The 14,475-nt window shown below is 40.3% G+C and overlaps 1 protein-coding gene across 1 annotated transcript; it reads left to right on the top strand.

Moving 5' to 3' along the window:
* Positions 1-5,333: 5,333 nt before the first annotated feature.
* neurod1 (neuronal differentiation 1) lies at positions 5,334-11,263 on the top strand. The gene is made up of 4 exons (XM_027290722.1): positions 5,334-5,447; positions 6,966-7,249; positions 8,566-8,795; positions 10,152-11,263. Exons 2-4 carry the CDS (start codon positions 6,978-6,980, stop codon positions 10,709-10,711), a joined length of 1,062 nt encoding a protein of 353 aa, XP_027146523.1. The 5' UTR covers positions 5,334-5,447; positions 6,966-6,977; the 3' UTR covers positions 10,712-11,263.
* The last annotated feature ends 3,212 nt before the right edge of the window (positions 11,264-14,475 follow it).

Below are 14,475 nucleotides of genomic sequence, written 5' to 3'. Positions count from 1 at the left end.
TACTTGAGCTAAGGAGCTGTGGCTATGGACTGTGGAAAAAAGGCTTTGGTGCACGCTACGAAGGACAAAACACTTTGGCACGGGACAAAGGGAGACGCAGACAATATATACACAAGGTAATGGGGAACAGGTGGAGACAATCAGGGCGGGGAAGACAATCAGACCGGTGACACACGAGGAAGGGCAAGTGACCTGAAACGAGAGGAGAGTTATCTTTCAAAATAAAACAGGAAATGACAAGACATAACAAAAACCCAGCTTGACCTCACCGCGGTGTGACAGTTTATAGCAGTTCACATCACACTTAGGAGAGTGGGTATGTCTGCAATAACATCATCCAGTGGGTGTCGTATCTTAAGCACTACTATTTTATAAAAAAAAAAACAATTATTATCAGACTAATTATTGTTACTATTAGTAGTGGGAGTATAGTAGTGGATTATTCATATAGCTCTATGAATTTTAAATGATCACTGTGCTCAGAAATATTGTCCAATTTAAGTTAAGTTAAAGTTTTGGATGTAGTACTTTCTAATTCAAAAGAACCATTGTAACACAATTTAAAGTAAATTTAAAGTGTACCATACTGTATAAGTTAGATGCATGTTGTCCACTTTGTAATGCACTGCAACATATATGCAAACATGTTCCCTCTATATCATAGTGTGCTCGTCACTCATTTACCTTCGTTTTTATTCCTTTAATGAGTATAATGTGGAGATAAACGCAGAGAAAGTGATAACTTTGGTAGTATGCTTTAAAGGGAAATTGTATATTGTAATGTTTGATATAAAAACAAATTTTGCATTAGTGTAACAGCTGCAGTTATATGATATGAATATTTGCTTCTGATCAGTTTTGCTTGGTTACCCAAAGAGCTTTGTCTTTGCAGGAGCAATTTTCAAATACTTAAGAGGCCCAGTCCAAGCATAGCCAGAGGGATCTTCAACAGCTCCTGACCAGCAAGCAGTAACATGACTATGTAACTATTCTTATTAGTTATTTGCACATTAATATAGAGGCTGGTCCATTGTATTTTTATTTATTGAAGTAAGTTATGTTTTTTTTTTTTTTTTTACTGTTTTGGATTGGTGGGGAGGAGCGTTCTTATGTTATGTCATCTTGTTTACATTCAACATTTTTCAGGGACATGCTGCATCTGTTGCATTTATTAATATACTCTACCTGTTTTCCTCTTAAAGACCCCCCATGACTGTAATGAGGATAAGCGGTTACAGATAACAGATGGATGGGATTGTGTGTTTATACATACAGTTCCCACATTTAACCAGCAGATGGAGACCCAGCACCATGAAACTGATGATCACAGCTTTCTTGTTGGATCTGTTACAGATGATACAACAGCTGCCAAAGACAACAATACCAACAATTAAATTATTAAAGCAGCATTGTGTAACTTTTCTACCACAAAATCACAAATTTAAAATGATTTTGATGTTACACTAATCAGGTGAATGCCGTTCTCTGTCATCCCCACTCTGTGTCCTATGTCTGTTCTCACATTATGTAACTTTGTGCTCCTGGGTGATTACCAATGAGAAGTACGTAACACTTTACAGCACTAAGTCACACACCACTAACTATAAGACTGATTTTGGTAAATCTGGATCATATTTTATGGAGAAAATGTTTTCTGGTTTTCCATCTAATGTCCTCCGGCTGCTCCACCTCAACTCTCTGAGTTTCCCAATGGACAGTGAAGTAAACTGCTGCCAACTGTAGCTGCTGTTAGCTCAGCTTGTTAGCTGAGCTGCCCAGACTGGCAACCAGTTGTGTCCCATGGCCTCGCGCTGTTGGACTTGTAAGTAATATTAACTGGTTGCTATGTCTTTTGTTGTTGACCTTGCTTGAAGTTGTCAGCTTGTTAGTTTTTGATATAATAAGTAATATACCTATAACAAATACACGTGTACAGCTGTCTGTATTTACCACGGTGATATTACACTCTGAAACTAAATTCTAAACTAGAAATTAAATTCCTACATAAAGTTGCTTTAATGTTCTGATGCTGTTAAACAGTTTGCTCATATTGTAGAGATATTATGACTTAACCATGAACCCAATTTTTTAAAGCACACATCAATGACATTATAAAGAAAGTACATTTTGATACATTGTTTTATATTTAATATCAGAAATAAACTTGTTTCTCAACTCGTGTCTTGAATGCTGGATTACACTGACATGGTTCATTAAAATGCTTCTGGATCTGCAGATTCAAATTAGACTGTCCTTTCATTGCATTGGTGTAAAATATTATTTTCAAATGCATTCCAACTCTTGCTGCTTCAAACTCAAACATTTTTTTCTACATATTTTAAGTTTCTCGTGCAGATCAGATCAGCTTCTCTTTTTGGTCACATTTGTCTCTGAGGAAAACGAAAAGAAAAACATTTATGATCATTTAAAGATACACTTAAACACCCCTATTTACACTCACCTATCAATACTCCTGTACACTATGAGTACACTATAACTACTGTATTTAAACACCATTATCTCGTAACCTAAGCTACAGCTGAACTTTTGTTCATTAAGAAATAGTTCCAAAACTGACTAATGGTACAACTATGTAGTATAGTAATAGTAACTATGCTATGATGTGATCATGGAGACTTTCAGGTGTATTAAAATACCACAGTCGGTGGAGGTGAGTTCACTTACCAAAGGAACAAAGAGAGGCTGAGTATGGTTAGGTTAGTTTCACTTACCTGCTAATTGAATTCATTTGTTTTTTCACAGGAGAAGTTGACAAATACTATACATTAATAAACAATATATCGACAACTCCAATTGCAGTGTGTTTTGTGTGTTGTCATCAAATGTCTATATAAGATATAAAGTAGTAGGTAGGTAATACAGTATATATAATATTGGAAGACTACTGTACTACTGTGTGTGTGTGTGTGTGTGTGTGTGTGTGTGTGTGTGTGTGGGTGTGTGTGTGTGTGTGTTGAGAAGGTCAGATCACCCTATTCATACGAAGAATGAAGCAACCGCATAAAACTCACACACACACACACACACACACACACACACAGCCTGCAGTGTAGAATAGCAATTCTTATTCAGCAGCGAGTTGCTGTGCTGTTTGGCTGTTTGTTCACTTTGCTTTCAATAACAAAAGAAGAATGAATGCTTGTCACTTTGCTGCTGTTCATTCCAACTTCCTCATTTTCTCAAACTCATTCTTGTTTCTGTCTCTCGTCTGTCAAATCACTTCATTCACTCAATTTCTGGACGTTTTAATCTGTTGAAATAGTGAATTCTGGGCTCTTCTAATCCACTCACAGCTCAGGTTGAATTAAAAACATGTGACCCATCAAGTTAAACCATAAATTTTGTACGACAGGTATAAATGCTTTTATTCTTGACATCGTAGAAAAAACAGTTACATATCATCAGATTTAATGTTCACAGTTCATGACCAGCACAGAGCTGACTCTGACTCGATCTGATAAAGCCTTTTTATTTAACGTCCATTAATCCTGAAGTGAACAGCGGAGAGACTGAGACATTGATTCTGTGTTAACCATTAGCTGTCAGGGCATCCACGCTGATGGACAGACACACAAGTCCTCTAAAGTTGCCTGGTAACCTCCTAGCAACCGGCCTATCATCACCGTAGCAACCCCTTCACTGGAGGAACAGCCTGGTACAAAGTCCACTGCTCCTTTCCTGTCGGTCAGCGCTGATGCAGCCAGTCTGACTCAGTGGATGTGGACTGCTCAGATAAACCATGCCCACTGTTTCCTTCCGGCCCTTTACTAACTTCTTTAAATGTGCAGTTGATGTGGCTAACAGGCTACATGCTAACAATTATATAAGACTATGGTTTTGCTTGAAAAGCGCTAGTACGTACAGTGTGTTGTAGGCATAATGTTCATCATGTTAGTTCAGTGTATAGCTGACGTTGATGGGAATCTTATCAGCATTGCGCACATTTTAATTTAAGAACCATGTATGCCGGACTTGGTTGCATCTAATGGTATTTTGTTGAATGCAACCCTTTCAACTCACCCTCATCTTCCTAGCCTAAAGGAAAAACTATGATGCTCTTGAAATGCAGTGGGTACGGTCGAATAGTCAAAAAAATGAGCTCCTAAGTCCTTTCCTAACCACTTTTCCTTGACTTTGATGGAAAACGTCACAAGGTCAAGGAAATATGTAAAGGAGACTTCATAAGGAGTTAGGGGAAGACGACTGTGGTGTTCAGAGAATCCGACTGCCCACTTACACTAGACTACATCATTATGTGGTGGTGAATGTTATCGACATGGTCTGTGGTAAAATTACAAAGTTTTGAAAACGTGCATATGAGATACTTACTGTGTTTTTAATGCAGGAAATATAAACGTGAACAACCCGGTGAAAAATATGACTTCATTATCAATGAATCCGGTGTATCCTATGCTAAAGGAGATAATAAAGGAAGCACTGAAGCTCCTTTCCTTAACAGTCTGAGAATTGGAACAGCTCTTATCATGGCGGCTACGTTAATACTTCTGGGTCATTTCACTGAGTGAGGAAGAAACATGGAGGTGTTGCCCTCCGTGGTAGGGGATAGAGCTTAGTTTAGGTTATGGTTGGATGTAGCAGAGATCATCTCGCTGGGGTCAAGGATAAGGTTGGGTTTAGGGTTACAGTTGAGTTACGACATCAACATGGCAGCTTGTGTGGATGCAACAACCAACTCTGAGGCCTGAACCTGCACCAATCAGCATCTCCACCTGCTGTTAGCATGCATAATCTGCATAGACATCCTATCTGGATGATGATCAAATCTTTTCTAATTGTCCATAAATGTAAAGACACACAGTCAACACATTATGTTCCTCTCTCCTGTGTGTGGAGACCTCCAGGACAGGAACCCTGTGAGTCTGACCCTGAAGTAGACATTGATCAGTGATCAGACACAGAAAACATCATCATCATCATCATCATCATCATCATCATCGTCATCATGATCTTCTTCTTCTTCAAAAATAATGATAATCCTTTAAAGAAGTGCAGAATTCCCAAATATATAATTATCACTTTGGACACACACCTCCCATAATAAGCATGATGTTTGCGTGTGCGCATGCGTGCGTGTAGCGACAGATGGTCAACTTTCCTCACAAAGAGAGAGAGCGAGAGAGAGAGACGCTGATACAAATGGAAGATTTGTCACGTGATCCCCGGGGCCGTTTTAATGACGCACGCACCATATGGCGCGTGCCGGGAGGGCGTGGCCTTATATGCTAATTTACCCCGACCCCTTCGTGTGTGTGTGTGTGTGCGCGCGCGCGCTGTATATAAAAGCAGCAGCATCTCTCACACACACCTCAGAAACCTTAGAGCAGTTAACTCACAGTCACGCACGGACACGCACATAGGGCGCGCGGGATGCGTGCGATCTGACGGACAACGGCTTATTACAACAGGTAAGTTATTTTACTGATCAATAACCGATAACTGTTCGATACATCCCTCCACAGATGTCTGTGTGATCTAACCCACATGGTGATAAATCTGATCATTTATTATTAATTTATGCAAAATTAATCATCTACTAATTTAACAGATTAACATTCAATAATTCATCATTTGTATTCAAATGAATCAAAAGGTTTTAAAAACTGAATGAGTTTTTATTTAGTTTTATTTGATCGTATTAAATCTTTGATTTCTCGTTGTAAATATTTGACTCTTGAACATTTTTCTTCTTCTCTGGAATTTAAAAATCATTTCCCTTTTAATTCGTCTGTCGCTCCTGAAATTAACGGGGCATCCGGCCCTGAAAGAAACTCTCGATTATTGGATTACTATTATTTACAACTTTATTCAAAAAATAAATATTTTTTTCGTTGCGTTTGAAGACGTTATTAAATCTCCCGCTTCAGTTTGTAATATTTTCTCTGCCGATAGGATTCATTCATTTATAATGTTCGTATTATAATATAGGATTTTTCTACCCGGGTTTAAACACAGAAAAACTCATTCAGTGATCAAAGCTGCACATTCGAACATTTATGAATATCTAAAGTGAATAAAGAGCTGCTTCCGTTTCTTTCCCGCTGTTTGCCTCTGAGTTTCTATTTGCGACATATTTTCAAAATTAGAAGTCACAGAATATTTTGTCCTACAAAATAAAATGAAGGTTACTCTGCGGGATGTTTAATCTTTATATTCTATATAAATTCTATATCTATTCTGTTCTATTTATATTTTCTCTACATTCTCCGTCTGCAGTGGATTGATTGGTGGATATGTTTCGGGTTTTCCTGCGCAGACAAAACGGCAAAAATCACACGTCAATTCATTTAGTATTTTTTTATTTTTTTATTTTTTTGAATCAGATAAAATCAGAAAGCTTCATTAATTAAAATTAAAACACATTTCTTATTTTAGATTCTGACTTCAACTGCCTTTAAAAAACAATTAAAAACTAACTCTTTTATTAACATTAACATTTCACTCTTTGTTTATATTCCTTAATGTTGTTTTTAATAAAGTAAAGAGTCTTCACAGCTCCATTATATGTTTTCCTGTTGGAGAAGCTCAAAGTTGGAGCCTCTGATCATCATCCGTCTGCACACCTGATTCCGGACAGCACATAAACATGAAACAAACACTCTCGTAAATGTTTTCATCATTTGATTAACATCTGATAATTCATGTTATTGTAAAATCAACACCAGCAAAACCAACTTTCTCATATTTGTTTGTCAGAATATTAAATAAGTGTAACAGGACAACATGAGGAGAAGTTCATGTGAAAATAAATTCCATCCAAAAAGAAAACAGTCAAACTTGAAATGAAACCTGAAGATAAATATGTTGTGCATGATAATCAGGCCTCTCATAGATAATTCTGTTCTATTAATAAGCTTTCTTCTTTTGTCTACACAGAGAATAAACGTGATGATCTTTAATGAATGCATTTGCTTTTCGTCAAACAGTGAATCAGCATCATGACTCGGTCTGTGCGGGAGGAGCAGGCGTCGGTGGACTCGGAGGAGCAGCAGGAGCTTCATAGCCCCGCAGGAGAAGAGACAGAGAGGGGAGGAGGAGGTGGAGGAGGAGGAGAGGAGGAGGAGGAGGAGGACCACCTACACCGTCTGGAGGACGACGACGAGGACGACGAGGAGGAAGAGGAGGAGGAGGAGGAGGAGGAGGATGGTGAGAACAAACCCAAGAGGCGAGGGCCGAAGAAGAAGAAGATGACGAAGGCTCGTATGCAGAGGTAAAGGATTGTGTGTGTGTGTGTGTGTGTGTGTGTGTGTGTGTGTGTGTAAAGTTTGTCTTGGAGGTGGGAGAGGGCACTACAGTCATCTAAATCCACAGGGTTCATCCTCTGAGGAGCACGACTGTGATGTCTGTGCTGGACAGACATCATCATCATCATCATCATCATCCCTCTGAAATAAGAAATTATTTCTCAGCACAGCCGTTATTATATAAAACTACATCAGATTCATCCATTCATCCATGCAGTAGCATCCAGTCTTCATCACGCAGAAGCCTCAGCAGTTCTTGTCCAATCAGAAAATGAAAAAATGGTCGGGTTCATTTTATTATTATTCTCAGAAAGCATCATAACTGTTATCACGCTCATGGAAGATGGCAGATGAACTGATCTGATGTTCTCTATGTAAATGATATTTAATATAAAATTACTGGCCATGTTTAATTTCAGTCAGCAATAGATTCGAGCCGCTGATCTGTCAGCTTCTGTCATCCTCTGTATTCTTGACAGAAAAGCAACGTTCTGGAGCTCTTAATAGCGTTTCATACGATTCAAACTGTGACTCTGACTGTCCAGCTGCCTTCACCCACACTGAACGAAGCTTTGCTCATACGCAGCCTTCAGATATTAACCACGTACTCACAGCAGTAAGCAGTGGCTCCGTACAGGAGCTCATCGTAGCCACATACAGGCTACAACCTTTTCAGAGAAAATATATTTGAATCTGACTCCAGTGTAATTATGATATCCTCTAGTCCAGTGTTTCTCAATCCTGGTCCTCGGGGGCCGCTGCCCTGCATGTTTTAGATGTTTCCTGCTCCACCACACCTGATTCACATGATCAGCTCGTCATCAAGCTCTGCAGTGGCCTGATAACGAGCCACTCATTTGAATCAGGTGTGGTGGAGCAGGAAACATCTAAAACATGCAGGGCAGCGGCCCCCGAGGACCAGGATTGAGAAACACTGCTCTAGTCCATCTCCCCTGCAGTGTCAGTCATTGGGTGCACTCATAAGGGTCCCGTGTTTTTACTGTCATATGACAGAGATTTCCAAACATGAATGTAAATTTGGGATTGGAATGATATTGCTCAATGTTGTGTCTTGTTTGACAGAACTGTGTCTTTTTATGTTTTGTTCTTTTTAATGTAGAAATGAGCTAACATGCTAAGTACTTTTGGTTGCAGCTGTAAATGACTGCATGTAGTTGACTCACAAGTAATTTCTGGATCCTGCTTATCACTGTTATGACATTACAGACATGATCATTCATAGCTGGGCTAACAATGAATCCCCTTGTTTTTTTTTCTGCAGGTTTAAGGTGCGTCGAATGAAAGCTAACGCCCGGGAGAGGAACCGCATGCATGGGCTGAACGACGCTCTGGAGAGTCTGAGGAAAGTCGTCCCCTGTTACTCCAAAACACAGAAACTGTCAAAGATCGAGACGCTCCGCCTCGCAAAGAACTACATCTGGGCCTTGGGTGAGACCCTGCGTTCCGGCAAGGCACCCGACCTCATGAGCTTCGTCCAGGCTCTCTGCAAAGGTCAGCATCACCTTACAGAAACAGACTGGACTGAGTGGACCAAGGACCCGAGTCAGTCTGGACATATAAAGTTTATATGATAACTATGTGCATGTGGCCTCAAGCAGATGGGTGTTACTTTACCTTTGAGGGTCTCATCTTTGTCTAACATGAGTGTTGACCCTGAACAGATATGCTTTTTCTTTTTTGAAGTTATGGGGTATTGATGAGGCTTAGAAACCATATTTCAGCAAAATAGCCAAAACAGTTTTACCTCCTCAGTTCAGGACAAGCTCCTACTTATGTTAGGGACAAGCTATTTATTGTCAGGAGTGTGGATTAATAACCCAACAAAAAACAAATTGTGAGGCACCAAAATAAAAAGACAAAACGGGAAAGAAAAACAATTAAGTTTTACTTAATGAAACAGAAAAACAGCAGTCCTCATTTAACAAGTTATTACAATTCAATTATTAACATTCACAATTTAACACCAAGAAGCACGTCAGCAAGCTGAGAGAGTGAGCATTAAGACTGTCAGGCTGGCCTTAACTTTATTAACTTAATCCCTCAAATTACATACTGTGGGCTGGAGCTGGAGGGCCGGATCAGGCGACGCTCTAAACTCAAACTTTATTTATTCATATAGCACCTTTCATGCAGACATGCAATTTAGGAACTGCATACATTTAAAAAAAGAATTAAATCGACAAACATAAAAACTACAACAATAAAACAAATAAAATGTATAAAAGCAAATTAAAACCTATAAAGTGAATAAACATGGGATAAAAAGTAAAAGAGAGGAAAGCTCAGGATCCTCCAGCTCTTCAGGGAGTTAGAAGGCGATGATGGCCATGCCTCACCAGCTGGAGCCAGTCAGGAACAGGGGACCACACTGCTAGCTTAGCATAACACAAAAAGCTACAAGAAAATTTCTACACAGAGGGAGTGTCGGGGTAACAGCTCTGGATTGAAGCTTCAGTCCATAGAAACATTTCCACAAATATGACTCACACCAGCCAGCCAATCAGGATTCAGTATTTTACCTGGCTGTATTATAAATATGCTGAAGAGCTTTGAAATAATTCATTAACACAGAATTAACAATTAATTATTATATTAGTACTTATTAAGGTGTAGTAAATAGGTGTTATAAACATATTGATTTTACATTTTGTAACTAGAATTTATTAAAAGATATGAACATCAATTAAAAACAGGTATCAATACAATGTTATGTATGGACACTTATTGACAAGCATTAACAGGAACAAGCATGTGATGACATGAATTTTATTAACGGTTATGGATATTTTATGACTTGTATCATATATATTGATCAGTACTGACTGATTGTTGTTTGTCTGTTCTCAGGTCTGTCTCAGCCAACCACTAACCTGGTAGCGGGCTGCCTGCAGCTGAATCCTCGGACTTTCCTGCCAGAGCAGACGCCCGACATGCCGGCTCACCTTCCTCCCGCCGGCACTGTTGCTTATCCCGGACACTTCTCCTACCAGAGCCCCGGGCTGACGGCCGGCCTGCCAAGCCCACCCTATGGCACCATGGAGCCCTCCCACATTTTCCACCAGGTCAAAGGTCAGCCCTACGGCCCGCTGGAGCCCTTCTTTGATGGCGTCCTGGTGTCGGACGGCCCAGCGTTTGACCCGCCTCTCAGCCCTCCACTCAGCATCAACGGCAACTTCTCGTCCTTCAAGCACGAGGCAGTCGCAGCCTCCGACTACGACAAGAGCTTCTCCTTCAGTGTGCACTACGGGGGAGGAGGAACTGGGGGACATGCTGCCATCTATGGCGGTGGGGGGGCCAACCCGCGGTGCAGTGAGCTGCAGGTGGACGGGCTGATGGGCTTTGATGGACACACACACCATGAACGGCTGATGAACGCCCAACTGAACGCCATCTTCCACGACTCCTGAGGAAGAGGAGGATGAAGGACTGATGACGACAGAGAGACAAACAGAGAGAGACAGTTCTGTGTATTTCATCACTTTAGAGCCGTCTTTCTTTCTCTTTCCATCTTTCTTTCTGTCTGCGTCACACTCTGTGACTCCTCCTCAGTGTGAAGACAGTGACGTCGACGATGGCGTCACATTGATGATATAACCTTCTTTGTAGCGCTTCATCCTGCAGGAGACGCTCCCTGAATGTCTCGTTATTATCCATATTATCACTTAAAAGTAATCAATGAGCAATAATCTGGAGGAAACTATGCAATTTTGTTAAAACCTGAGCCACGCTCAGCTGATAATTCCAAATGTTGAAAGAATAAAGATTTCTCTATTTTTGGGTCACTGTGTAAGGCGGTGTCGGGCCGGCATTGGGCCAAAGTGTTCATATTTTCATGTGGTTTTTACTTTTTGCTTTTTATAACGTTCCTGTAGCGTTCTGTTAACATTTCATGTGACTCTTGTTCATATTTTATAAGATAGATGTTTATAAAGGCCTTTCATTAAATGAATTCAATGTGACCCATCTGAGAGATTCTGTTCAATGACACCAACACCTCGGTTCAGTCCAGTCCACTGCGATTAGTCCTTTTCAGTCCAGTTTGGTCAAGTCCAGTCAAACAAATCTCAGTTATTGTTATGCCATGCTTTCAGATGCCAAAGCAGAAGTGCCATAAATTGCAGTTCCTCAAACGTCCACTTGAGGCTGGCTACAGAACAAATCAGTCTCCATAAGTCCCCATGTTCAAATGTCCAACTTCACAGCAGAAATAAACATGTTTACAGCCTGGTACAAAAAACAGTTTTGGTCTCTATAGATAATTTCAATTGTTCAATTTTCAACTTCAAAACAGTGCTGACAAAAGCTACAGGCAACGTCACACATACACTGTTCATTCTATATACCTAACCGTCATTGTTTCAGAGCAACTCATTGACACTGTACAGGTTATGTTATTAGGTTATATATACTCAATAGCAGTGACCAGTCAGAACCAGGCTGAATGTGTGATCAGGTCAGCTGTCATTCATTCGTTTAGTTTAACAACACCTGACCTGCCCAAATGATCAACAATCTGTCTGTTGGATCTGATGGTCCACTGACTTATTAGACTTATTACACTTTACTGTAAGTCCCTGTATTTACTATTATACGTTTGAAATGTCCTCACATGCTTTCAACTACATGACAGTGTGTTATAAATGTTTATATGATGCTTATAAATGCTGGTGGCATCCATGTGCTCCGAGTATGCTGAACACACAAGGAGAAAACAAATATCTCCTTACAGAGAAAACCCTGTTAACATGTTAACAACATTAAAACACCGGCTGAAGGACAAAACCAGGACTACTGTGTGTGTGTGTGTGTGTGTGCGTGTGTGTGTGTGTGTGTGTGTGTGTGTGTGTGTGTGTGTGTGTGTGTGTGTGTGAAGGGCACAGATGTTCATTCTGCAGGCAAGATTTTAATTTATGAAAATGATCTCGTTTATGCATGAGATCCCCCCTCAATACATTCTGCTGTCCTGCTGTGTATTTATTTGTGTGTGTGTGTTTATAAGTGTGTAAGTCAACAGGGACAATATGGTGGCCATATCCCACCATTTAGGGCCCCTGTTAAAGTGGAATAATAAAGAGAGGAAGTCAGACTGTGATTTATCCTGTTCATCTACGACAGAATATTATAAAACAGAATGTTATAGAATCAAATATTTCACCTATATATATTATACAACACCTACTAAATATATGGGACTAAAATATAAAGTATTGTCATAGTGTAAGAAACACTGATTTAAATGTAATGACATAATAATAAAATAACACTGTACAGATAAAAATAGAGATAGAAATTTCAATCTGTCTTAAAAATCAAAATGATAAATATAAATATAAACTTCATGTGGACATTTCTCGTGACAACACAGCTCCTGTAGCGGCAGCAGTATTAATAATAGTATTAATATCTGTATTAGCAGCGCTCTTTGTGATAGAGGTTTTGTGTTTCAGTCTGTTGGCTGATCATAACACTGATTAATGCAGCTTAAACTCAGCCATCTGTCATCAACACACACACACACACACACACACACACACACACACACACACACTCACACACACACACACACACACTGAGAGTGTTTCAGCTCATGTTATGGTGTTCATACCAGGGAACATCCCTGCTCTCTGATTGGTTGGCAGGTGTCTATAAAAATCATACGGGGGGACAATTTTAATTATCAGAGCTCGAGCATTATTATACTGCAGGTAACCATAGCAACAGTGTTGATTACAGCACTTTTAATAAGATCAATTAGCAGGTAAGTGAAACGAACCTAACCATGGTTTAAACAAACACACTCAGCCTCTCTGTGTTCCTTTGGTGAGTGGACAAGTCTCACCTCCACTGACTATGTTATTTTAATACACCAGAAGATGTCCATGATCACACCATAGCATAGTTACAGTCAGCGTTGGAACTAATTCTTAATGAACAGAAGTTCAGCTGTAGTGTGGGTTGCCAGATACTGTGAGTGTTAATAGGTGTGTTGGTAAGTGTATTTTTAAACTTTCAAAGCTAGCTCCCCCCAGCTTCCAGTAATTATGCTAAGCTAAGCTAAGCCACTCACCTTCTGGTTCTATATTTAGCCCCTTCTGAGACTGCATGGGAGACAGATCAGAGGCCTCACAATGAGAAATGTAGGTAAGCTGTTATGTGTGTCTCCTTAGACATACATGACATGCAACCCAAGCTGGTGCCCTGTTCATTCAAAAGTTGCTCGCTGGGCTGGTGCTGAAAAAAGTTGCTTATGGTTCTGTGTTTTTAGCTCATGGAATGGAGGATTCATAATTACAAGAGGCTTCCATACCTTCCTGCACATTAAAAACAAATAATTTAATCTATCATATATTTTCCAAATGTTGTGTTATTAATAGTTTCTGATGTGTGTGACTGTTTCACATTTAGAATCTTTATTGATCCCTGCAGGGGAAATAATTTTTTTCAGGTTTTTTACATGCATTTTTATCCCAAAGACAACCAAGCACACAAAGGGGTCACAGACATGAAAATGTGGAGAGAGTGGTAGAGTGATGGGCAGCCACACAGAGCGGTACCCTGAGAGCAGTTGGGAGGGGAGGGGGCCTTGCTCAAGGGCACCTCGGCAGTGCCCAAGACTCTGGTCCAGGGGTCTCCAAACTGTTCCACAAAGGGTGTGGCTGCAGGTTTTTGTTCCAACCAACCAAGAGCACACAGTTTGACCAATCAACTCTCTGAAGACTGAGATCAGTTGATTAAATGAGTCAAGTCTGGTGTGCTGCTGTTTGGTTGGAAGGAAAACCTGCAGCCACACCGGCCCTTTGTGGAACAGTTTGGAGACCCCTGCTCTGGTCCATGGACTTGAACCAGTCACCCTCCGGTTCCCAAGCCAAGTCCCCACGGACTGAGCTACCGCCCCTTTTCTAATGACTGTGTGTCGGTGCAGTGTGTTTCACAAAAAATGGTTTAGAAAAGAGATGTAGTAAAGAGTCACTTCCCGTATCTGTGCCACCCACCTTTAGAAGACCAGCAGCAGGTCTTGAGTCAGTTCACTCACTCTATTCATTACTGACCTGTCTCAGTCTCAGCAGCATTATATCTGTCTGTGCTGAATCAAAAGTCTGCTCATCAAGAAGTTTCTGAACTGTCTCTGGTACAATACAACCTGCTTTTATCCACCTGCACCACAGTCACG

Source organism: Larimichthys crocea, chromosome XVIII (genome assembly GCF_000972845.2).
Source record: "Larimichthys crocea isolate SSNF chromosome XVIII, L_crocea_2.0, whole genome shotgun sequence".
Taxonomy (NCBI): domain Eukaryota; kingdom Metazoa; phylum Chordata; class Actinopteri; family Sciaenidae; genus Larimichthys; species Larimichthys crocea.
This window is presented reverse-complemented; position numbering and strand designations above follow the sequence as displayed.